Source organism: Pongo pygmaeus, chromosome 1 (assembly GCF_028885625.2).
Source record: "Pongo pygmaeus isolate AG05252 chromosome 1, NHGRI_mPonPyg2-v2.0_pri, whole genome shotgun sequence".
Taxonomy (NCBI): Eukaryota; Metazoa; Chordata; class Mammalia; order Primates; family Hominidae; genus Pongo; species Pongo pygmaeus.
The window spans coordinates 47,771,956-47,796,103 of record NC_072373.2 but is presented as its reverse complement, the minus strand read 5'-3'; the positions used below and the strand labels follow the sequence as shown (position 1 = coordinate 47,796,103).

The following is a 24,148-nucleotide window of genomic DNA, read 5'->3' as shown; positions in this document are numbered from 1 at the left end:
CATTGAACTCTTGGGCTCAAGTGATCTTCCTGCCTCAGCCTCCTAAGTAGCTAGTATTAGAGGCATGAGCCACCCGGCCAATTTTTTTATTTTTATTTTTTATGGAGACAGGATCTCCCTGTGTTGCCCAGGCTGGTCTCAAACTCCTGGCCTGAAGCGATCCTCTGGCCTCGGCCTCCCACAGTGCTGGGATTACAGGCATGAGCCACTGCTTGCAGCCTAAGCACCTTCTATACAACAGTCACCATGCTTGATGCTAGTGGTGCAGAGATGCCCTGTGATATATCAAGACAAGTATGAGTTTCTTCCTGGGCCCAACTCTGCCTTGTGCTATGTGCTAGGTGTGTGATCTTGGGTAGTTTACTTGTTCTCTCTGAGTCTCAGTTTTCTCATCTGTTAAATAGGGCAGTAGCACAAATCTCCCAGAAATGTTGCAAGGATTCAAGTAGATAATGCATGCAAGGGGTCTGGCACACACAGAAGTCTCTGAGTAACTCTTGATCACCTTCCTCTTTGGGAATACACACCCCTTGGAGATGTGTGTGCCTGTCCCTCATCTCTGCCAAGCCCATAAAAAGGCATCACCCTGGGCCAGAAACCCACACCTTGGCACCATGTTCTTAGTCCCCACATAGGCATTTTAGAATTCAACTTCATTTCTTGGCGAGTCTAAAAAATTGACCCTGTCTGTGTTTCATGCCAAGCCATCAATTAAAGCCATGGAGCAGCTTACAAGATGACACTTGCCAGGATAAATAGGCATTGGCGGCCAAGGAAGTGATGCCAGGACTGGGGATAGAGCTTAGGCCACTGGCATGGTGACCTGCCATTTGTCCCTGATCCTTGCCACCAACATGGAGGCCTGGATTCATGGTGCTGACCATGAGAGGATGTGGGGGTGGAGAAGCTCCCCCTGGGAGGGGAAAGGAGGGATGGCTGGGCTTGGGTGTGGAGCTAGTTCTCAGAAAAGGTGCCCAAAAGGCTCTGGAGAGGGCAATGCAGGCTCCCTGCCCGCCCCACCCAGCCTCCCCTGACAAGACAGTCAAGCAGCTGCCTGCCAGCCGGCCTGAGCTTAGTCTTGGGGGAATAAAAACCTCTTGAAGAGATTCAGAAACGTTCCCTTTGGCAGCTGAAAAAAACCTTACACTTCTGCTCAGTCTGTGGGCTGAGGAGGGACTGAGGGGGCGTTTGGCCTCTGCAGCAGTGGCAGAAGGCTTGCGGATGGAGGGGAAAAGGGAGCAGCCTGGAGAGCCAGTTCTTGGGTTTTCTCTGTTGTTTTGCCATCATCTTTCTGTCACTCCCTGACTGTCTCCTGCAGATTGTCTTTTAGGGAGGTATGGGGGGACTTGGTTCCATTCATGACTTTAGGTCCCAAAATGAAAGATAAGCCATGGGGCAGGGCCAGCTTCTCTTCGTTATACTGTCCTCAGGGCCCAGGGTGGGGCCTGACATGAAGTAAGTGCTTGATAAAGATTCACTGTATGAATTGAAGGAAGGAAGAACATTCTTTGAGTTCCTTCATGCTCAAGCACCTCTCAGTCATTTGGACGTCATTTTCACCCTGTTTGCTGTTGTAGATTCTCATCTGTCCAGGCTAGTATCTGCACACCAGGGTTGAATACAATGGCTCTTGGTGATTTGGGATTCTGAGGACTGGGCCACACCCGTGCATCCTCCTCACTCGGGATTGCACCACTTGTGTGGGGACTGCCCAGAGCTCACTTCAAGCTCCAGAAAATGACTGCTCATCCCTTCTACCTCCCAGCAGCCACCTCACCTTTAGGAGACTATATCTGAACTAACTTCCTGGGACCCCATAGAGCAACCCCAGATATTACCAGTCAGTGCCTGGGCTTAGGTGTGCTGAAGCCAGCTTGTACCAGTTCCCCAGAGCCAATTGTTAGCACCTCTTCCTAACTCTGTGGTCAGTGACATCAGATTGGTAGACTGAAAGTGGCCGTGATAGGAGGCTTTATACCAGGGAAATTGGCAAACACTACACATCGGTGTCCCCTTCCTCCGAGAGCCAGTTGTTAAACATTTACCAGCACAACCCTGGAGAGGGGGTTTCAGGCAGATGTTCCAGCTCATCTCAACCATGAGAAATCTTGCCCAGGACCTCTGCTGTGAGAAGCAGGGCCTCCCCAAAACAAAGCCAGAGGTAGAGGCAGTTCTTTGGGGGCTCTGAAAGCAGTGCACAGACACAGAAAGCCATGCCTGTACCCCCTGCCAGGGTCTGGGGTTCAGAGGGCTCAATGGCACATGTCCAGGGCCTTTGAGAGGGCCAATTCTGTTGGTTGTCTTTGGGAAAGGGAGGAGGGAGGTGACTATCATGGCCCAGGGACTAGCCTCCTGGGGACACTGTCAATCTCTACTCCCTAACCCCCAGGATCCCAGCACTAAGTCCTCTTCACTCACCCAGCTCTTCCTTCTCTCCCTCCTAGACCCAGAGTCCCAGAGAAAGAGGACAGTGCAGAATGTCCTGGATCTCCGGCAGAACCTGGAAGAGACCATGTCCAGCCTGCGAGGGTCCCAGGTGACTCACAGGTAAGCTCGAGCTGCAGAGAGGGTCATGCCCTCCGCCTTCCTGGCTCTCCACCCTATTCTGGAGGTCAGGGCCCCCGGGGCCCTCCACACCTCTGCCAGGTCAGCCAGGTGGCCTGATGCGTGGAGCTGCTGCAGAAGCAGGAGGAAATCCATTTATCTCAACAAGAGAAGCTTGGCTTTGTCTTCTATCTGCTTGTACCTGAGCATTTCATTTCATTTCAGCAAATCAGCTTGAAAATCACCAGCCTAGGAGCCAGGAAGTGGAAGCCATTACACAGCTCAATGTGTGATCTTTGGTAGTCAGTCTCCTTCATTAGACCTCTGTCTCCTCAATCTGTCAAGAGAAGGTTTACCAAATGTTCTCTTCCTGTTCCTAAGTCTCCATCAAACTAGAGGTCTAGAATCAATTCCCTTCCCAACACCTGGGTCTTTTCACTCTTGTGTCAGTTAGGTGCCCCCGGCCTCTTCTACCAGTCACTGAGGGAGACTTGAGTGCTCAAAAGGGCCCACACAGTGTCACCCAGCTCCATGCCCTGTTAGATGTGTCCCCCTAGCTCACTCCCCGCAGAGACCTCATAGCCTCCAGCTGCATGGGGCACTCAGCCTTCCCACGGCACCTCTCTCTGGAGCAAAGTCCTGGCCACAGGCTCTGCTGTGACTCAGAATTTCCCTTGCTGGCTCCTTGGACTGCCCAGATGAGCTCATGCTGTCAGCTCCAAGTAGGGCAGAGGGCTGGGCTAAGCTCTGGGGACAGCGGGAGGGAGAACAGACAGCCAGATTGGGAAATCGTGGGGGGTGTGGGGCAGGAAGGCTGTGTGAGGGCTAGGAAGCCTCCCCAGTTAGACTGGAAGTAGATTCCTCTCCAACTCCTGAGGCTGGAAAATTAAGAGCAAAGTTGGGACACAGGGGCAGTGGAAAAGGACTTTGTTTAGCCCAGGGTGTGGCCGTTTGGGATTCTGAGGATGGGACCACACCCATGGACATATTTACATACCACCAATGACAAAGAACTCATTACCTTTCTTTTTTTTATTTTTGACATAGGCTTTTTATTTTATTTTATTATTATTTTTAAAGACAGAGTCTCACTCTGTCGCCCACTGCCTCAGCCTCCCGAGTAGCTGGGATTACAGCCATGTGCCATCACGCCCAGCTAATTTTTGTATTTTTAGTAGAGATGGGGTTTCACCATGTTGTCCAGGCCAGTCTCGAACTCCTGGCCTCAAGTGATCCACCCGCCTTGGCCTTCCAAAGTGCTGGGATTACAGGCGTGAGCCACCACGCCCAGCCAACTCACTACCTTTCAGTTACCCCAGTGCATTGTGGGATTGCAGCGACTCTGATGTGGAACTGCACTCAGTCTTCAGTAGCTTTCAGCCATTGGCTCTAGTTCTTCCTACTTAGATGACCCTTCTCCTTCTCCTTCCTTGTACTACTCCTCCCCCATCCCCAGCCCATGCCCGCATCTTGGACACTCAGCCCTTTACTCCCAGACATCTCGAGTATTTTACATGGTAAGATAAATCAAAACTCTCTGGGGATTACCTCTGCTCAGGCCAGCAGAACCCTGACTACTGAAAGGGAGGTGACCAAGGAAGTCCTGGAAAAGGTGGATAGTGGGGGCTCCAGTGCCCCCTTACATCTGTCCCTTACCGCCATCCCTCATAGCCCCAAGCCTCCAGCAGGAACCCAAGTGAAACAGGGGTCTGGCAGAGCTTGGCTCATCAGTTTAGGACCCAGCGGATGAAATCTTGGACATCTGCCTTCCCCCATCCAAGGAAATTGTTGAAACATCTCTCAGCACCAAGTCACCCACTAGCCTCATGCCAAAGACACCAGAAAGTGCTTAGTTGCTGAGAGGGCCACACCCCAAATGACTCACTCACAGGAGTAGGAGAGAAGTAGCAGCTCCAGCCTCCTGGTGCCACTGACTCAGAGCAGCCAGCCCCCAGCCCCTCCGTTAAGCCAGACGGCTTGACCCTAGGCAGGCGCTATTGGTTTTCTGCTTCTAGTGGGAAAGGGGAGGCTTCAATCAAGGCTTTTGCATAATGCTGACTGGTTTAGGGGGAGAGTCTAGGGCCTCTGGCTTCTGCCTCCCTTTATAGGAAAGGAACCAAGAGCCCCGGAGCTGGTTTTTCTGTTTACTGAGGACCTAGAGCCACTTCCTCTCTTAGGCTTTGGTTTATATTATTCCTGTTCCACACTGATAGCCAAAACAATGTTTCCCTGACTTTTTATGGCTCTTTTTTTTTTTCTGAGACAGAGTCTCACTCTGTCTCCCAGGCTGGAGTGCCTTGGCATGATCTCAGCTCACTGCAACCTCTGTCTCCCAGGTCAAGCGATTCTTCTGCCTCAGCCTCCGAGATAGCTGGGACTACAGGTGCGTGCCACCACACCTGGCTAATTTTTGTATTTTTAGTAGAGACGGGGTTTCACCATGTTGGCCAGGCTGGTCTAGAACTCCTGACCTCAGGTAATCCACCCTCCTCGCCCACCGAAAGTGCTGGGATTACAGGTGTGAGCCACCACGCCCTGCCGGCTCTTTTACTTTTTAAAGGGCTTTCTATCAATGAGCCCTTCCCTTAGCCCTGGAAGTAGACAGGATATATACATGCTCCCTGGGTTAGAGAATGAGGCTGGGGGCAGGGAGGCACCTGCCAGAGTCATGCTGGCTGATGAGGGTGGGTTCTGTACTCAGCATGCTCTGAACCCATGCCAGCTGTGTGCCAGGCACAGCACTGGGCACTGGCTCCCCAGAACACACACAAGCTTCATCCTCGGAGCTTATAGTCCAGTGTGTGCTTCCTGCAAGGCTGTTTTCACCCAGGAACTCCCAGGATAACTGGATTCCATTCCTTTTCAGAAGCCTTTACTCCTGTGCTGCTTCCTCTATTTCTATTGGTTCATTTCCCCCAGCGAGGAGAGTCTGGGTCAGACTGTGGCTGGAGAGGAAATGAAACTGTGTCCTCCCCAGAGATAGCCAAGCCTGAAGGGTGGGTGCAGGGCTGGAATTCAAGAACTGAGGATCTGAGCTAGAATCCCCCTCACCAGCTTAGGTCTAGAGATGTCTAGAGATGTGTTTGGGGGAACTGAAAAAAAAAGAGAGAGCTGTGGAATAGGGGAAGAGGCACTTTTAGTACAAAGAACTAAACAGGGGCAGGCCAGGAATAGAATTGAGGAACCCAGTTGCTGAGTGCAGCCCTCACTCCCACACTAGTATATAACCATGGTGTAGGCTAACTACCCAAACCAGCTCCCCTGGAGATCCCCGCCACCCTCTTGGTATGGTTAGCATCATCCTCTTTCTCCTGTGTCTCATCCCGTGGTCAAGGTCAGCTTGCTTTTATCAAGCACTTACTGCATAGGGCGCTGGACTGAGTTTTCTGATGAGAACTTCCTTGCTTTTTACTCACACATCCATCGCGGGTCTGCTCCTCTTTGATTCATTCTTGAGCACCAGCTGCAGGCCAGGTGCCATGCAAAGTGCTGAAATACAGTAGTGAGTGAGCAAGGCAGGCAAAGTCGCACCATCACTACAGTCTCTGGCTTCAGGGAACGTCGGTTTCTGTCCAAGGAGATGTGATGTCTAGGTCCACGGTAATTAGAAGCCGAAACAAGACACTGTATGAGGCAGAGCTGCAGAACACAAAGGGGTTCCTAAACGGCTGCCAGAAGCAGGGTGCAGTGGCTCACGCCAGTAACCCCAGCACTGTGGGAGGCTGAGGTGGGAGGATTGCTTGAGTTCAGGAGTTCGAGACCAGCCTGGACAACATGGCAAAACCCCATCTCTATAAAAAATACAAAAATTAGCCGGATGTGATCATGTGTGCCTGTCGTCCCTGCTACTTTGGGGCTGAGGCAGGAGGGTCACTTGAGCTCGGGAGGTCAAGGCTGCAGTGAGCCGTGTTTGCACCACTACACTCCAGCCTAGGCAACAGAGTGAGACCCTGTCTCAAAAATAAATAAATAAGTAAAAAGAGTTGGCAGGGCCAGGAGGGGGGCCGCTGGGCATGGACCCGGTCAGGAAGCCCTCCAGAGGGCCAGAAGCAGCTGCCACTGGTTGCCCTGACTGGCCAGGGCCTCCCCCATCTTGCCCACAGGACTACTGCCAGGACCCCAGTACACTCAGTTTCAAGAGCGTTTGGATCCCTCAAGTTCTGCTGGTTAGAAAATAAGACCGTATTTTCTCAGGTCCCATAGAGACAACTTTGGAAATTTTCCTTCTTTTCAAGGAACTTGATAGAAACTAGAATGGAAAAATCAATGTCCCACTCCCATTCCAGCCCCCAAAGTGGCTAAGCAATGAATGTGTTCACAGAGCAATGATTGCTTGGGCTCATGTAACTCATGTCCAGCCACAGATTGCCTCAGTTGCCCCAGCTTTCTTGGCCACCAAACCCCGTTTCGCTTACTTAGTCCTGTCTGGCTTAAGTTAGGATAAGTTATGGAGACCCTGGCTAAGGCTGATTTGGGCTGGCCCCACTTCTAGGCTAGATGGAATTATGGGTCTCAGCCTGAACCCAAGTCCAAGCCACCCCTTCAACCAGATTCCAGTTGTATTTCCTCTCTGCAGCCCACCTGGCCCTATCTCCTTCCCTAGGCCCCCAGGCTCCCCTAGTCTCAGGCCATCCAGCACTCGCCTGGGCATTGCTCCCTTGGCCTGGTCTAGCAGGGCCTGAGGCTTGAGACTCCGGACATTTGGCTTCACCCCCATGTCCGGTTCCTTGTGTCCTCTCCTTTGTCCAGTTAAGGCTGCTCCTATTCTCTGGGGAGGCTCTACTTCCCCTGCTGCCCTAGGCCTGTGGCTTGGACCAGTCTTACTGGGGACCTGCCATACATCCCAGATTCCCAAAGCTTTTCCTATACTCTCTGCACTCTACTTCAGCTTTCCTATATCTGATGTTTGGGAATCAGCTAGCCCTCAGCTAATTAATAGAAGAGAGGTGATGGACACACTATTAACAAAATGATCAAGGCCTTCTAAGCTCAAGTGACCAGTCTCTCCCACTTGCCTCCAGATCTGTTGACCCCTTCCATATACCAGGCACTGTGTTCTGTCTGTATGTATGTGATCCTTACAACTCTATAAGGTAGATGTTATGCCATTATCCCCATTGTACAGATGGGGAAACTGAAGCTTTAGTTATTTACTTTCCTTGAGCTCATTTACTAACAAATAGCAAAAAAGAATTCAAACCCAGGTCATATTACACAATCTAGGCTCTTACCAGTATACAGGATTTCTTCCCTAGCCACTTAAGATCATTTCCTTTGTCAAACAGATAACATATCACAAAGGCAACACACAGTCAGAGGCCTCATGGAGGAGGTGGAGCTTCGGCAGGTGGGGAGGAGGTGACAGGGCCTGTGGGTGGAGGGGATGCATTGCTGGGGTGCTTGTGAGGGGACAGGGCACACAGTGGCTGTGCCAAGGACTAAGTAGTGCCTTCTGCTCTCCACCCAGCTCCCTGGAGATGACCTGCTACGACAGCGATGACGCCAACCCACGCAGCGTGTCCAGCCTCTCCAACCGCTCGTCCCCTCTGTCATGGCGCTATGGCCAGTCCAGTCCGCGGCTGCAGGCTGGTGACGCGCCCTCTGTGGGTGGGAGCTGCCGCTCAGAGGGAACGCCCGCCTGGTACATGCACGGGGAGCGGGCCCACTACTCCCACACCATGCCCATGCGCAGCCCCAGCAAGCTCAGCCATATCTCCCGCCTGGAGCTGGTCGAATCCCTGGACTCGGATGAGGTGGACCTCAAGTCCGGCTACATGAGCGACAGTGACCTCATGGGCAAGACCATGACGGAGGATGACGACATCACTACCGGGTAAGTGCAGGGGCTTGTTGGATGGCGGGGGAGGATGGTGGAAAGACCACTGGGATGGGATGCCTTAAAAGTGGAGTGGAACCCAAAACATGGGTTTTGGTTTGCTGTGCTGCGACGAAAGCACACAAAAGTGTGCTGTGTACACTTTGTGATTGCCTCTGAAATTCGATGTGGTTTATTCTAGACTTGGGTGTGGTGTGGGCAGGGCCTACATCCGAGGAGCTGATTGGTCAATGAAGGCGCCTCCCTCTCATTGGTCTCTGTGGCTGTTATTCTGTCACCCTCCTCCTTGGCTCTTTGCCCTCAATAAACTGCCTCAAAGAGCCTTGGAAAAGCATTTTATTCCCAGCTCTTATGCGAACTCTGTGTGGACCCTGGACAACTAAATCTGCTTTCCCATTTGCAAAAAAACAAAAAACAAAACACAAAACAAAACAAAACAAAAAAACCAAAAGGTTATTAACATCGTATCTGTCTACCTAAGAAGAGAAAATGAGAGCTTGTGGGTGAAATCGCTAGTCAAACAGTGAGTAGCAGCAGTGGCTCCACTTCCTTTGCCAGGGGTTCCTAACCCCTCAGTTCCCTGTCTGACCCCTGTGGTCCTCAGTCTCTGCTCCTTGGGTTTCTTCCTGTGCAAACCTTCTACCAATCATGCAACTTCCTAATCCCTACCCAGCATGTCAAATCCTTCTTTCCTGCCTTTTGCCCTGCAGGGACCCTCATCTTCTTCTATTTTTCTGCCTTAATTAACAGAGTTGTGCCTATGCCTTCCAACCTTGGAAGAGTTGGCCAGGACCCCAAGCCCCCAGCACTTCATTCTTGCTGTCCTCTCCTGGTCTGGGAAGATAGAAGAGAGGATAGGAAGAATGAAGTGCTGGGGGCTTAGGGGGATCCTGGCCAACTCTTCCAAGCCCAGAGACAGGAGAGAGAGGCAGTGGTTCTGGAAACTTCTCTGGAGCACCTCTCAGCCGACTGCCACTTCTACCCTTCTTGGTTTGCTGGTACCCTCGTCTGCCAAGGGTTCATACAAGTAGCAGCAGCACCCCTTCCCTTCCTTCTCAGGGACTTAATATCTTACTGCCAGGGCCTGCCTCTCCCCAGTAAAAATCCCAGGCTTCAAGGGAGTGGAAAGTAGCCTCTCCTCGGAAAAGACGAGAGCCAAGCTCCAGGCCATCTACTGTTCCCCACCCCCATCTCCACCCCTGCGGAGAACTTGGAGGGATCTGGTTAGGGCTTGTCCAGCTGATGAGGCTGCTCTGAAGCAAAACAACTGACGCATGAATGGAGTTGTTTACTGCCTGTTAAATCCCAGGGGCCAGCCCAACCTCACGCTCACACTCAGATCCGCCAGCCTGGAGCTGGGACCGGAGAAAAGCCATGCAATGCACAGATCCTGAACTCCTTCTGTGGTCAGAGGCCTGTGCTGGGCAGGAAGGAGAGCCAAGGTGTATGAGGAGCTGCTCCACACAGCCTCTGCCCTAGGAAGCTGCCAGGGACTGCCTGAGGAAGTATCAGGTCACTGCCCTCCTCTGAGAATCCCAGGAGGGTGCAGAGGGTGGCACAAGCCCTGTGGGGCTGAGTCTTTAGAAAGTCCCCCATGTGTTAGAAGGACCATAGCCCCAGACCCTAGGGAGCTTCCAGACAGGGGAAGTGATAGGACCCCTGCCCAGCACAGCTCCCAGACTGATGGAGGTGATGGGACCCCTGCCCAGCACAGCTCCCAAACTGACAGAAACAAGATCCCTCTGAGAGCCCTTCACCCCACCAACCCACCTGATGGCCATGGCAGAAAATACCCCAAGTGTTGGAAGGTACAGGACCCCTGCTTGGAGACGTCCCAGTCTGAGGAAGGTGGCAGGAGTTCCGGCTCTTAACTAGCTGTATGAGCTTGAGCAAACTAGTTCACCTCCCCAGGCTTTCTTTCATTTGTCTATCTGTCAAATGCAGATAATAGTAGAACTTATGTCAGGGTTCTGATGAGGATTCAATGGGTTAATATATGTAAAGTACTTAGAATAATTCCTGGCTCATTATAAATGCTCTCACTAAATGACAGCTATTATTTTTGTTGCTATTATTATTTTTGTTGTTATTAGAGTCCCAGACTGATGGAGAGACATGATTCTTACCGTCAGGGGTGTGTAGTCTGACCAGAGTCCCACTCACTCAGAATCAGCAGCAAAGACAGATCTAGTAGCAGCTGGTCAATCCCAGGGGCATAGATAATAGGGTGTGGGGGCATGGAATGCAGGGGGAAAGGGTAGGAAAGACCCCCTTTATCCCCCCTCTAACACCCTTGCTTTATCCTCTTTCCTCTGGACAGGATGTGTGTTCCCGAATCCATTTTTTAAAAATTGGAGTTCACCGAGACTAGCATGAATAAGAACTTGCCTTCCCTGCACAGCCCCCAGCTGTAAGCCCTGGGAAGCCTGGAGTTTGCATGGGGAACACAGAGTCAATTGTTGGCATGGCAATATCCATAAAGTGGACCTTACTGTAAACTGTGATGCTAGTTTACAAGATCATTTCACATGCATTTGTTATGGTCAACCTTCAGTTAGCAGTAACCCTTAACACGAGTTTGTTAACTTCCCTGCCGGGACTGTAAACACGGCCATCTGAGAAGTCAGAGTTGAAGGGAATCAACTTATAATCCCCAGTAATTTAATGTAAACAGTCACTCCTCAATTATGTGTTTTCATGGTTAAGTGTTGTTGTTGTTTTAATTAGTAACAGGGCAACCTGGATTCCAGCGACTCTTTAAGTGAACATGCAAACCTGAGCTGTCGTTGCTCAGCCTCCTGTTGGCCTTCTCATCCCCATTGTGGTTTCCATCTAGATGTTATAATTTAGAAAATGTCCTATTTCTTAAAAAACTGTTTTTCTAGTCATAAAAGGGGTAGGACTGTTCCCTGTAGGGATAGCTTCAGCGCTTCCCTCCTCAGCCACACGGCGACACCCCTGCCCACCCATCAGCCTCGGCCCACTGCAATTTACTTTCCTACCTCCCAAGAGCTCCCAGCACTGGGCCAGCAGAAAAGCTGATCTTTCCCCACTGGGTGACATAATCGGCTCCAAGCTATCCGAGTGAGCCATAAAAGATGACAGTAATTCTGGCGCTTTCTCCACACTCTGTTTATCTGCGGGGGGATCATCCCTTTGACGGCTCTTCCCAAGACCCTGTTCAGTCTCAAGTCAGTTCTCCCTACTCCCTCCAGTGACCAGGCCCCTTTCAGGTCATTAGTCAGCAAACCAAAGAAGGCAAATTCTTCAAACTGAAGTCAGCAAACTAGAAGGAAGAAAGTGACTCTGATGCTGCTACCAGAATAATCATACATGTTTTTTAAAAACGATTTATTTTTAAAAACTGTGGTAATATATATATAACATAAAATTTACCATTTTATGTTAACCATTTTAAAGTGTACAGTTTAGTGGCATTCAGTACATTGACACTGCTGTGTAACCATCATCATGTCCATCTCCAGAATTCTGTCTTCTCCCCAAAGAGAAACTCTGTACCCATTAAACAGTAGCTTCCCTTTCCTCCTCCCTTCAGCTCCTGGGAGCCACCATTCTACTTTTTGTCTCTATGAATTTGACTACTCTAGGTAACCCATATAAGTGGAATCATACAGTCTTTGTTGTTGTTGTTGTTGAATGACTGGCTTATTTACTTAGCATAATGTCATCAGGGAGCATTTATGTTGTAGCGTTAGAATTTCATTCTTTTTTCAGGTTGAACTCTATTCTGTTGTATGTATACACCACACTTTGTTTACCCATTCATCTGTTCATGGGTTGTTACCACCTTTTGGCTATTGTGAAGAATGTTGCTCTGAACATTAGTGTCCAAATATTATTCAAGTCCCTGCTTTCAGTTTTTTTTTGGGTATATACCTGGAAATGGAATTGCTGTATCATATGGTAATTCTATGTGTTTTTTGTTTGTTTGTTTTGAGGAACCACCATACCGTTTTCCACAATGGCTGCACCATTTGACATTTCTACCAGCAATGAATGAGGGTTCTAATTTCTCTGCATTCTCCCCAACATTTACTATTTTCTGTTTTGTTTGTATTTATAATAGCCATCCTGGCTAGGCTCGGTGGCTCACACCTGTAATCCCAGCACTTTGGGAGGCTGAGGTGGGCAGATCACTTGAGACCAGGAGTTGGAGACCAGTCCGGCCAGCTGGTCTGGGGTGAAACCCAATCTCTACCAAAACTACAAAAACTAGCTGGCGTGCGGGTGCGTGCCTGTAATACCAGCTATTCGGGAGGCTGAGGCAGGAGAATTGCTTTAACCCAGGAGGTGGGGAGGTTGCAGAGAGTCAAGATTGCGCCACTGCACTCCATCCTGGGCGACAGAGCGAGACTCCGACTCAAAAAAAGAAAAAACCCATCCTGATGGAGGTGAAGTGGTTATCTCATTGTGGTTTTGATTTCTGTAGTGATTAGTAATATGGAGCATCTTTATGTACTTATTAGCTATTTGTACATCTTCTTTGGAGAGATATCTATTCAAGTCCTTTGCCCATTTTTAAATTGTGTTGTTTAATTTCTTTTTGAGTGTTAAGAGTTCTTTATATATGCTAGATATGAGCCTTTTATCACATGTATGATTTGGAGATATTTTCTTTCATTCTGTGTGTTGGGTTTCCTTTTCAATTCTGTAGATGTATCCTTTGATGCACAAAAGCTTTTTATTTAGATGAAATCCAGTTTATCTATTTTTTTCTTTTGTTGGCTATGCTTTGAGTGTCATATCTAAGAAATCATTGCAAAATCTAATGCCATGCAGCTTTTCCCCTATGTTTTCTTCTGAGAGTTTTATAGCTGATGGGGTTTTTTAGAAATACAAATTCTAAGCCTCAGACTTACCAGTGCAGAATCTCTGCTACCCAGAAAGCCACATTTTTCTAAAGCTTCTCAGTAATTTTAGACTAGTCCATGTTCCTATCTAGTACAATAATCTTCTCTACAGTATCCCTGACAGACAGTCGTTCATCCTTGGCTTGCATAGGCACAGTGATGGGAAGCTTATTCCATATCATACAGAATTAAGTTATAAGAAAGTTTCTAAATATTCAGCTGAAATCTGCTTCGCTGTAACTTCTACCTATTGATTCAAATTCTGTCATCTGGGAAAAACAGAATAAGGGTGTAACTCTTCATCCAAATATTTCAACATGTTCTTAATATAGCTCAAATATTCTCTAGACCAAAAAGAAAAAGAAAAAGTCCCTAGCTTATTTCAGTACTTTCTTAAATGACCCAGTTTTTCGAACCTTTCATTGTCCTGGTCACCCTCCTCTGGAAGCTCTCAAGACGTCAATGATCCTCTTAAAATTTGGCACCTAGACTGATCACCCGCTTGACACCAGAAGTAGTCTCGCCAGGGTAATATCCAAATCATGACACTGCAGACAACTTCGAGTTGGCTGCTGACTGTCCTAGATGACAGCTCGGGCCATTTTTACTACTTGGAAATACAAAAGGAATTTGTTTTTCTAAAAATAGGAAGGTCTAGAATTTAATCTAAATAAGAAGATAAGTTTCACAGCCATCTGTCTTTCCATCCCTGGCATCCATTGGAGTGGGAGGGGAATAGAGGATGGGTACCCATACAGAGGTGGATGCAGGCACTGAGTATAGGAGGCACACGTGCCTGGTGGGAGGAGGTCAGAGGGCCCTCCATCTTCTCCCTACTTTAATGTGGGTTTCCTTCTCAATGTGTCCATTTGTGTGTGTGTGAATGGGTGAGCTGTGTCTGAGCTGGGTGGCAGTAATGGATGGGGACTTGCAGGCCAATGCAGTAACACTACTGCCGAGTCCCACAACTCCAGAGGGTGCCCTTCACGTTACATAGAGGTGTGAGGTCCACAGCCCTGAGAGGACTGCTGTCCCACAACCTATGCCAAGGGCCACAGGGCCTTAGACAGAGTCAGCAGGCTCCATCTTGAGTGAGCGCTGTGAGCGTGTGTCGGGAACAGAAGGGATTCCTTGGCGACTTCTGCCACACCCTGGCTCTCTCATCAGGTTGCTTCTTGCCCTCCGTGTGTGGCTGGATGTTCCAGTCTTCTTATTTTTCTCTTCACCGCCCCTTCCTCCACTCCCCAGCCTGTCCTCTTGAACTGTGCTTGGGGGCTCAGAACAGATGGGATTCGTTTCCTCTTTGGCTCTGAAGTGCCCTGACGTTGAAAAATGTCAAATAAAATAAACTGTAGGCCCCTGCCTTCTCCCAGGCTGGCTCTGTGCTCCCAGAATCAGCGAGCTCAAGCCTTAAAGAGACACTTCCAGCCTTGCTGACAGGGCCCCAGCCTTTGCAGCTACCGTCCTGAGAAGGAGCTGCATTCACTGCCCTCTCACTGGGCTCATGTCTGACTCTCAGACCTCAAGATACCCAACCCAGCCACCCTCATTGATAAGAATTCTCTTGCAATGAGCCCTGGGTTTATGTGGTTTGTACAAAGAAGAGACCCCTTTTGAATTTGAATGGACAAGGAGTAGAGTTGTCCCACTTCTTATGTCTTCTTCTGCCTTTGCCTTCTCTGTTTCCTGGTAGGTCTTTAGGAATCCCGCCTAGCGCGACAGCTGGGCCAGGCCTAGTTTTTGCTCATGGAACCCAAGGATAGAAGCAGAGAGCAGTAGGGGGCCATCCTCGGGAGGACCCAACATTCAAGTTCAGGAAGGAAACTCAGTTTCTCTCCTGAAAGGATTTCAAATCTAAAAGGGAGGTAGGCAGCCTGGGCAACAAAGTGAGACCCCGGGCATGGCAGCACATGCCTATGGATAGTCTCAACTACTTGGGAGGCTGAGACAAGAGGATCACTTGAGCCCAGGAGTTGGGGGCTACAGTGAGCTATGATTGTGCCACTGCACTTCAGCCCGGGTGACAGAGCAAGACTCCGTCTCTTAAAAAAAAAAACATGAACAAGTGGGCTAGGCGCAGTGGCTTATGTCTGTAATCCCAGCAGTTTGGGAGTCCAAGGTGAGAGGATCACTTGAGACCAGGAGTTCAAGACTAGCCTGGGCAACATAGCAAGACACTGTCTCTACAAAAAAAATTAAAACTTAGCTGGGCATGGTGGCATGTGCCTGTGGTCCCAGCTACTCAGGAGGCTGAGAAGGCAGAATCCCTTGAGCCCAGGAGTTGAGGTTGCAGTGAGCTATGATCACACCCATGCACACCAGCCTGGGCGACAAAGAACCTGTCTCTAGAAAGTTAAATAAATTTTAAAAATTAAAATAAAATAGAAAGGTAGGGTACTTATTGGGTCCACAGTAAAGGAAGCAGTATGTAGTTGAAGTAGACGATAGCTGTTGCTTCGTTGAAGATAATACCTAACAATTAGAATGCTGACTCCAGATTCATACACATAGCCTTGGCTGATGCTTCTCTGTGGTGTAGGGAAGAAGCACTGGGCTAATTCTGAGATCTGGAGTTCAATCCTAAGCACACCTCTAACTTGCTGTGGCACTGAGCAAGCCACCTAGCCTCTCTGAGTCTTAGTTTGTTCATTTGTAAAAATGGTAATCATTTTTGCCTTAAGAGGATCAAATGGAAAAGAATAGTAAGAGTGCTTTGAAAAGTATAAAGAGCTGTCAGTTTGAATTCTATTATTCTGGTTGGGCGCGGTGGCTCATGTCTGTAATCCCAGCACTTTGGGAGGCCGAGGTGGGTGGATCACCTAAGGTCAGGAGTTCGAGACCACCCTGACCAACAACAACATGATGAAACTCTGTCTCTACTAAAAATACAAAACTAGCCAGCATGGTGGTGCGCACCTGTAATCCCAGCTACTCGGGAGGCTGAGGCAGGAGAATTGCTTGAACCCAGGAGGTGGAGGTTGCAGTGAGCCAAGATTGCACCATTGCACTCCAGCCTGGGCAACAAGAGCAAAACTCCATCTCAAAAAAAAAAAAAAAATAGAAATCTATTATTCTGATCTCAGCGTAATGTTCTCTTCATTTAGCTGATGGCTTCTGTCTTAATTGGGGGTTGCTAGAGTATCAAAATAAGATTTCTTAAACTTGGAAGATGAGGACATTAAATTTGGGCTTTGACTTAGGTTTCAAAGAATGCTTCGCAACACAGTCTTGATATTCTTTTAATCCTGTAGCATGCAGTTAAATAAACAGACTTTTGAGAACAGGCTTATTAACACAGGCATACCACAGATGGGCAGAGCCATAGCATGGTTTAGAGTGAAGGCTCACAGCTAGGCTGCCTGTGTTTGTATCCTGTCTGTTTTCCTTCCTAGCTCTGTGAGTTTGGATGAGTTTTTCACCTCCCTCTGCTTGTTTCCTCAGCCGAAAACTGTGGAGAGAAGTGGTGCCTACTCTGTAAGATTGATGTGAGGATTAAATTAGTTAATACTCTTACATTAGATATCTTAAATGCTCTCTTATGTTAGATATCATAAATGCTCAACAAATGCTGGCTGTCTTTCATCAGCCATTTGATGATAGACATTAGCAAGCTGCTGGACCTAAGTTGTCACAGACACATTCTAGATGATAATACATTCTTTGACAAAGAATGTATTAACCTTCATGCTTGAAAATGATCTTTCTGATCCTCACAGGAAGAATGACATAATAAGTTGTTTGCCAAGAAAGATGGATTTGTCTTGACCCATTTTTACCTGTTCACACAATGTTCTCTTGCAGCAAATGGTGCCCATCTGTGGTTTGGGGTCTGGGCTGAGTATAGCATGTGCTTGTTGTGCAAATAGCTAAGCTCACTGCACACAGAGTCACACAAGTGGCCATGACCTCTTTCCCATCATGACTTGGCTAATTGGGCTGTCAGTCCCTCACTCAAACATGTTTCTTGCTTATGAAGAATGTCTTGGGCCGGGCATCCCCAGAAGCTGACCTTGAGACAAGGATTTGGGTGCAAGTGGTTTATTTGGCAGGTGCCCAGAAAGTGCTGACAGGAGTGGGAAAGTGAGTTAGGGAAGAGAAGGAAGCCGCTACAGGCTATGTTCATGTGCAGGTTACTGCTGTGGGCAACTGGGGCTTACGGATTTCTAGGAGATGACGTGGAATACACCTCAGTGTTGCCCCAGCAGAAGGGCAAGGAAGCATGGGTATTTATATGTCAGCTCCCATTCATTATTGGCTGAGGGCAGCTCCTAGAGGGCACTGGGTCTGCGTTTCAAGCCTGCTGCACATAGGCCGAGAGGAATCCCTGAGTTCGAGTCACAGGCGCCCACAGTCGTGCTCAGACAGCACGTACAGGAACAGTGACTGCAGAGGGGCATAGGTGGGACACAAACACCACCAGTTATAAAGAGGAAAGATGGGAAGGAAAGACGAGAGGAAGGTGTGGAGTTAGATTCCTGGGTCAGATGTGACCCCTGGCTCTCAAAACACTCCTTTTTTTTTCTTTTTCTTTTTCTTTTTTTTTTTTTTGAGACAGGATCTCACTCTGTTGCACAGGCTAGAGTTCAGTGGTGTAATCACGGCTCATGGCAGCCTCTACTCCCTAAGCTCACATGATCCTCCCACCTCAGCCTCCTGAGTAGCTGGGACTACAGGCACACATCACCACACTTGGCTAGTATTTAAATTTCTCTGTAGAAGTCCAGGCGTGGTGGCTCATGCCTGTAATCCCAGCACTTTGGGAGGCTGAGGCAGGTGGATCACCTGAGGTCAGGAGTTTGAGACCAGCCTGGCCAACATGGTGAAACCCCACCTCTACTAAAAATACAAAAAAAATTAGCCTGGTGTGGTGGCAGCCTCCTGGAATCCCGGCTCCTTGGGAGGCTGAGGTAGGAGAATCACTTGTACCCGGAATGTGGAGCTTGCAGTGAGCTGAGATCATGCCATTACACTCCAGCATGGGCAAGAAGAGTGAAACTCCATCGCAAAAAGAAATCTGTAGAGACAGGGTCTCACTGTGTTGCGCAGGCTGGTCTCAAACTCCTGGGCTCAAGCAATCCCCAATCCCCCCTGGACCTCCCAAAGTGCTAAGATTACAGGTGTGAGCCACTGCACCCAGCCTCCTTAATTCTTAAAATAGTGGGCAGCACCCCTCAGTCTGTGCAGCGTTAATCTGGATAACAGTGTCTGTTCAAACCCAGCAGGGTTGGTGAAAGGTTGGCGTAAGCCAGGTATTCCAGAGGGGCTGCTGGAGGTATTCTAGTTGCTATGGCAACTAATGCTAGCTAAGGAGTGCTCCTCACTCTAGTGTGTCCTAGTAACCTACAATTGAGCTGCTGGAGTTTTCACCTAGTGTGATGACATGCAATTTGGTTGACAATCAGGATGGGTAAGGATCAAGGAAGCTGTTGAGATGAGCTTGGCTTTTCCCCCACCAGCTCTGCCCACCTGTCTACCTGTCCACTGTCTCCCCTCTTTAATTGTCAACCTTCTCCTTATGTTCTGTGATAAGCCAGCTGAGCTTGTGTGGTGCCTGGAAATTCCATGTAGTCTGATATTACAGAAAGAACACAAGTTTGGAAGTATGACAGGCCTGGTGTTCAGATCCCAGCTCTGAGTCTTTGTGAAAGCTGTTTATCTATTTTAAGCGAGAATACGAATATGGCAATAGGATTGTTCTTAGCATGTAGTGAAATATAGTGTATGTAATACACTTGGTGGCCAGGCACAGTGGCTCACACCTGTAATCCCAACACTTTGGGAGGCCAAGGTGGATCACTTGAGGTCAGGAGTTCGAGACCAGCCTGGCCAACATGGTGAAACCCCGTCTCTACTAAAAATACAAAAATTAGCTGGGCGTGGTGGCAGGCTCCTGTAGTCCCAGCTACTTGGGAGGCTGAGGCACGAGAATTGCTTGAACCTGGGAGATGGAGGGTGTAGTGAGCCGAGATCGGACTCCATCTTAAAAAATAACACTTGGTGGCCGGGTGCGGTGACTCACACCTGTAATCCCAGCACTTCGGGAGGCCAAGGCGGGCAGATCACGAGGTCAGGAGATCGAGACCACCCTGGCTAACACGGTGAAACCCTGTCTCTGAAAAAATTAGTCAGGTGTGGTGGCGGGCGCCTGTAGTCCCAGCTACTTGGGAGGCTGAGGCAGGAGAATGGCGTGAACCCGGGAGGCGGAGCTTGCAGTGAGCCAAGATCGTGCCACTGCACTCCAGCCTGGGAGACAGAGCAAGACTCTGTCTTAAAAAATAATAATAAAATAAAAATAACATTTGGCATGCAGCAGATGTCAGTAAATGTTACCTCCATCTCTTCTCTTGGTTGCTTCTAGAAAACCAAAGCTATAAAGGCCATCATCTATGGCCAACTATTCCACCTGGGTGGTGATGTCCAGTTGCCCACCCATCTTTGCAAAATCCCCTCCCTCCAGGGAGCCTTTCCTGATTCGTCGCACTGGACTCCGGGTTGTCCTGGAACTTGTGTGCATAATTCATACTGCAAGTAATTTGCACTTCTATGATTCTCTCGCAATTGCATAGCATGCACGGTTTGCACACACTAATATGGCATTATCTTATTTAATGTTAACAACCCTATGAATTAGATATTCTTCCCCCCTCCAATTTACAAGTGAAGAAATTGGAACTCGGATTAACTGGCTTGGGAGGATCACATAACTCAAAGTGGCCCCACCAGAACAGAACCCAGGCCTCTGCGTCTGATATTCTGTGCACGTTCCAGTACACCTACTGCCTCACCATGTACTCCTTGAAGCCTTTCCCTCTGTGTGCAGCCCTTGTGTCCCTGAAGCCTGTGAGCATGTCAGGGGCAGGGATCACAGGGCTTCCACTGGAGTAGGAGCTTCCCAAGGACAGAAACTCTATCTTCTCTCTCTCTGTTTCCCCTCAACACCTAGCAGTGTAGGTTCTCAGGCCATGCTGTCGACTGACCAATGAATCATTGTTAGAGACCCCCTCCTGGAATGCCCTTACATGACCTCCCCATCTTCCAGGATAGAGTCTTGCTTTGGGGAGCCACAAAGTGGCCACAGTCAGGAATTCTGGTCCAAGGGCAGAAGGAGCAACCCAAGCCTCTGTGAATACAAGTCCTTGTTTGACTCCAGCTCAAAGGCTGAGCTGTCCCAGGATGTTCATGAGGGGCCAGCTCTGGCCTCTGGGCTATCAGATGTCTCTGGCCAGGCAGTAAAAGGCCATTCACTGCAGCTGAAGAAAGGCCAGCAGGCCAGGCAGAGGGGCTTACCTACTGAAGTGTTCAGGGTTGGGGGTCCAAAGATGCTGAAGGACTGAATGGTGGTCATCTATATATCAGTGTGACAATGGAACAAGTACAGGAAAAGGCATAAAAGTATAGATTTGCAAAGCAGGCCAAAGGAAAGAGTCAGGCCCATAGAGACCGAAAGCACATAGCTACATTGGAGGCGGATCAACACTCACTGAATATGCAGGGCAGGATCACAGAGAGACAAGGTAGGAGAGGCTGACACAGGGCCATGTGCGGTAGAAAAACAGAGTCAGCACGTTTGTGATGTGCACGCCAAGCAGTGGAAATGAGAGACAGACAGATACTGTGTGAGACCCATCCAAACGTGTGTGAGAGGTGGCTGGATACAAAGAGGCTGTGTGTGCACAAGATCGACTGTTTGAGGACATAGGCCCGCCGATGTGCAGGGAGTGTGTGGCAACCAGACAGGCACAGAGAGTGTCTGAGAGGTGGAGGGACCCCTCCAGAGAAAGATGAGTGACCTTGTGCTCAGCCTGAGGGTTGGGGGATGACCCAGAGCAGGGCGAGTATATTCTTACCAGCCTACCCCCTTCTCCTTTGGCCAGCTCCTACTAAAAGGGGTCTGTGTCGTGCCTTGTCTCTTTCTTGTGGGGCATCTCCAGCTTAGGAGACAGAAACAAATCTCTGACCTAGTCCCTGCCCTCTTTGACTCTTCACCCTCTTCCAGCCCCTCTACCCAGCCTCAATCTCTCATTCTTCCTCTACTTTGAAGTCTGGCTTCTGTCTTGGCCCCTGTGGGTTTGATGACAAAGGGCAGTTCAGGAATGACACTATCTATACATACATGGCCATATGGACAATTTCAGGTGGTGGGACTTGCAGCAGCTGGGGTTCCCAGGACTGCTGACATTCTGCTGAGTGTTATTAGAAGATCAGGGACAGAGCTTATCATCTGGCTGTCACTGCCCCTTTCCAAGCCACAGCGAGCCTCCACAGAGGGGCCCTGGGGGATAGCCAGCTGCCTTGTGCCCATGCTGGAGTGAACTTTCCTCCAATGTTCCCTGTTTTCTGGATTTAGCCAGGGAAAATACAAGGGAGCTCCTTGCTCCCTGTGTGAGGTTCCAACTAAGAGATCCCACCCTTCCCAGCTCTGATCAGATACCCCTGAAGTTTGGAAGGCAACAGCTATACAATCTCTCTCTCTCTCTCTTTTTTTTTTTTCCTGAGACAAGCATCACTCTGTCACCCAGGCTGGAGTGCAGCGGCACAATCATGATTCACTGCAGCTTTGACTTCTTGGGCCCAAGCAATCCTCCCACCTCAGCCGCCCAAGTAGCTGGGACTACAGGCAAGTGCCACCATGCTATTTTTAATCCATGCTAAGTTTAAAATGTAATACAGGCTAATTCTTATATTTTAAAATACACACTAATTTTTGTATTTTTTTTAAATTTTGGTAGAGGCAGGGTTTAAACTACCATGCTGCCCAGGCTGGTCTCAAACTCCTGGGCTCAAGCTATCCACCCACCTTGGCCTCCCAAAGTGCTGGGATTACAGGCATGAGTCACCATGGCTGGCTTATACACTCTCTTATAGCTCCACAAGTCCTTGTGGAGTTTCCTGCTCTTGGGAAGCAGAGTAACAAAGTAGATGGAACATTCTGGAGCGCAACTGGTCTGGTATAATTTTCAGTTTGCTACTCACTACCTATGTGCATTACTTAGCCTCTTTGTGCTTCGGTGTCATTATCTGAAAGGAATGCCCACCTTGTGATATTTGCTCATACATTCGATAAACACTTGTAGACCACCTAATATATACCAGACACTGCAGATGTGGCAGGAGGAAAAATAGGCATTGCTCTTAAACTCATGTATGAAAAGAAATGGCAGGGTGTGGTGGGTCACGCCTGTAATCCCAGCACTTTGGGAGGCCAAGGCAGGTGGATCACTTGAGGTCAGGAGTTCAAAACCAGCCTGGTCAACATGGCGAAACCCTGTCTCTACTAAAAATACAAAAATTAGCTGGGCATGGTGGCGCGTGCCTGTAATCCCAGCTCTTCAGGAGGCTGAGACATGAGAATCGCTTGAACCCAGGAGGTGGAGGTTGCAGTGAGCCGAGATCATACCACTGTACTCCAGCCTGGGCAACAAAGCGAGACTCTGTCTCAAAAAACAAAACGAAAAAGAAATGGCAGGGCCAGGTGTGGTGGCTCATGCCTGTAATCCCAGCACTTTGGGAGGCCAAGGCGGGTGGATCACGAGGTCAAGAGATCGAGACCATCCTGGCCAACATGGTGAAACCCCATTTCTACTAAAAATACAAAAAATTAGCTGGGCATGGTGGTGCGTGCCTATAGTCCCAGCTACTCGGGAGGCTGAGGCAAGAGAATGGCATGAACCCGGGAGGCAGAGCTTGCAGTGAGCTGAGATCGCGCCACTGCACTCCAGCCTGGGCGACAGAGCGAGACTCCTTCTCAAAAAATAAAAAAAAAAAGAAAGAAAGTAATGGCAGTGCTCGCCGCTTTGGCAGCACATATACTAAAATTGGAACAATACAGAGAAGATTAGCATGTGCAAGGATGACACCCAAATTTGTGAAGCCTTCTATGTTTAAAAAAAAATTTATTAAATTAAAAAAGGAGAGAAAAAGAAATGGCAAACAAGCCAACAAATAAACATGCAATAGGTTAGGTGGTGCTGTGTGTCATAAAGAAAAATAAAGCAGGGTAAGGGGCAGAGAGTGATGGGGTAGCGGGTATTTGAGAGTGGGCAGTCAGGGAAGCCTTCTTTGATAAACTATGCAGATAACTGGGGAGAGAGCTGTCCAGGCAGACAGAAGAGTATATGCAAAGGCCCAGAGGCAGGAATTGGCATAAGTTCAAGGAACTGCAGGGAGGTCAGTGTGGCTGAAGCAGAGTTAGCAAGGGGGCGAGTGGCCAGAAATGAGGTCACAGGTAGCCAGAGGCCATGTGTGCCATGCTGAGGACTTTGGCTTTTCTTCCAAGAGAGAGGAAGCCACTGGAGGACTTCAGGGAGAGGGATGATGTGATCCAACATGTTTTGCAAAGGGTCTGTCTGGCTACTATGAGGACAGCAGACCACAGGGACACCAGGGGAACCAGGAAGCATGGAAGGGAGACTGCTGCAGTTAGCTAGGTGAGAACGGATGGTGGCTTACACCAGGGATAGAAGTGGAGGTGGGGAGAAGGTTTTGAAGATTAAAGAAGATAACATTGTCCAGGTGTGATGGCTCACACCTGTCATCCTAGCCCTTTGGAAGGCTTAGGCGGGTGGATTGCTTGAGCCCAGGAGTTCGAGACCAGCCTGGGAAACACAGCGAGACTCCGTCTTTACAAAAAATTTTAAAATTAGCTGGTTATGATGGCTTGCACCTGTGGTCCCAGCAACTCGGGAGGCTGAGGTGGGAGGATCGCTTGAGTGATTGGAGATTGAGGCTGGAGTGAGCCGTGTTCATGCCACTGCACTCCAGCCTGGGTGACAGAGTAAGACCCTGTCTCAAAAAAGAAAAAAAGAAGAAGAAGAGGAAGAAGAAGAAGAAGAGGAGGAGGAGGAAGAGGAAGAGGAGGAGGAGGAGGAAGAGGAAGAGGAGGAGGAGGAGGAAGAGG

General features: G+C 49.0%; 1 protein-coding gene and 1 non-coding gene across 15 annotated transcripts in view; both read left to right on the top strand.

Annotated features, from left to right (window-relative positions):
- The window catches only part of NAV1 (neuron navigator 1), a 286,405-nt gene that overhangs the window by 169,500 nt on the left and 92,757 nt on the right, over positions 1-24,148 (top strand). For 13 of the 14 annotated variants that reach the window (XM_054461909.2, XM_054461890.2, XM_063647264.1 and 10 more), the window contains 2 exons: positions 2,445-2,547; positions 8,012-8,377. In XM_054461909.2, coding sequence (XP_054317884.1) covers positions 2,445-2,547; positions 8,012-8,377 — 469 coding nt within the window. The remainder of the gene's footprint in view (positions 1-2,444; positions 2,548-8,011; positions 8,378-24,148) is intronic. The other variant, XM_063647313.1, reaches the window with a different exon arrangement.
- LOC129023198 (U6 spliceosomal RNA) lies at positions 23,034-23,136 on the top strand. The gene has a single exon (XR_008496703.1). It is a non-coding gene; the product is annotated as a U6 spliceosomal RNA (small nuclear RNA).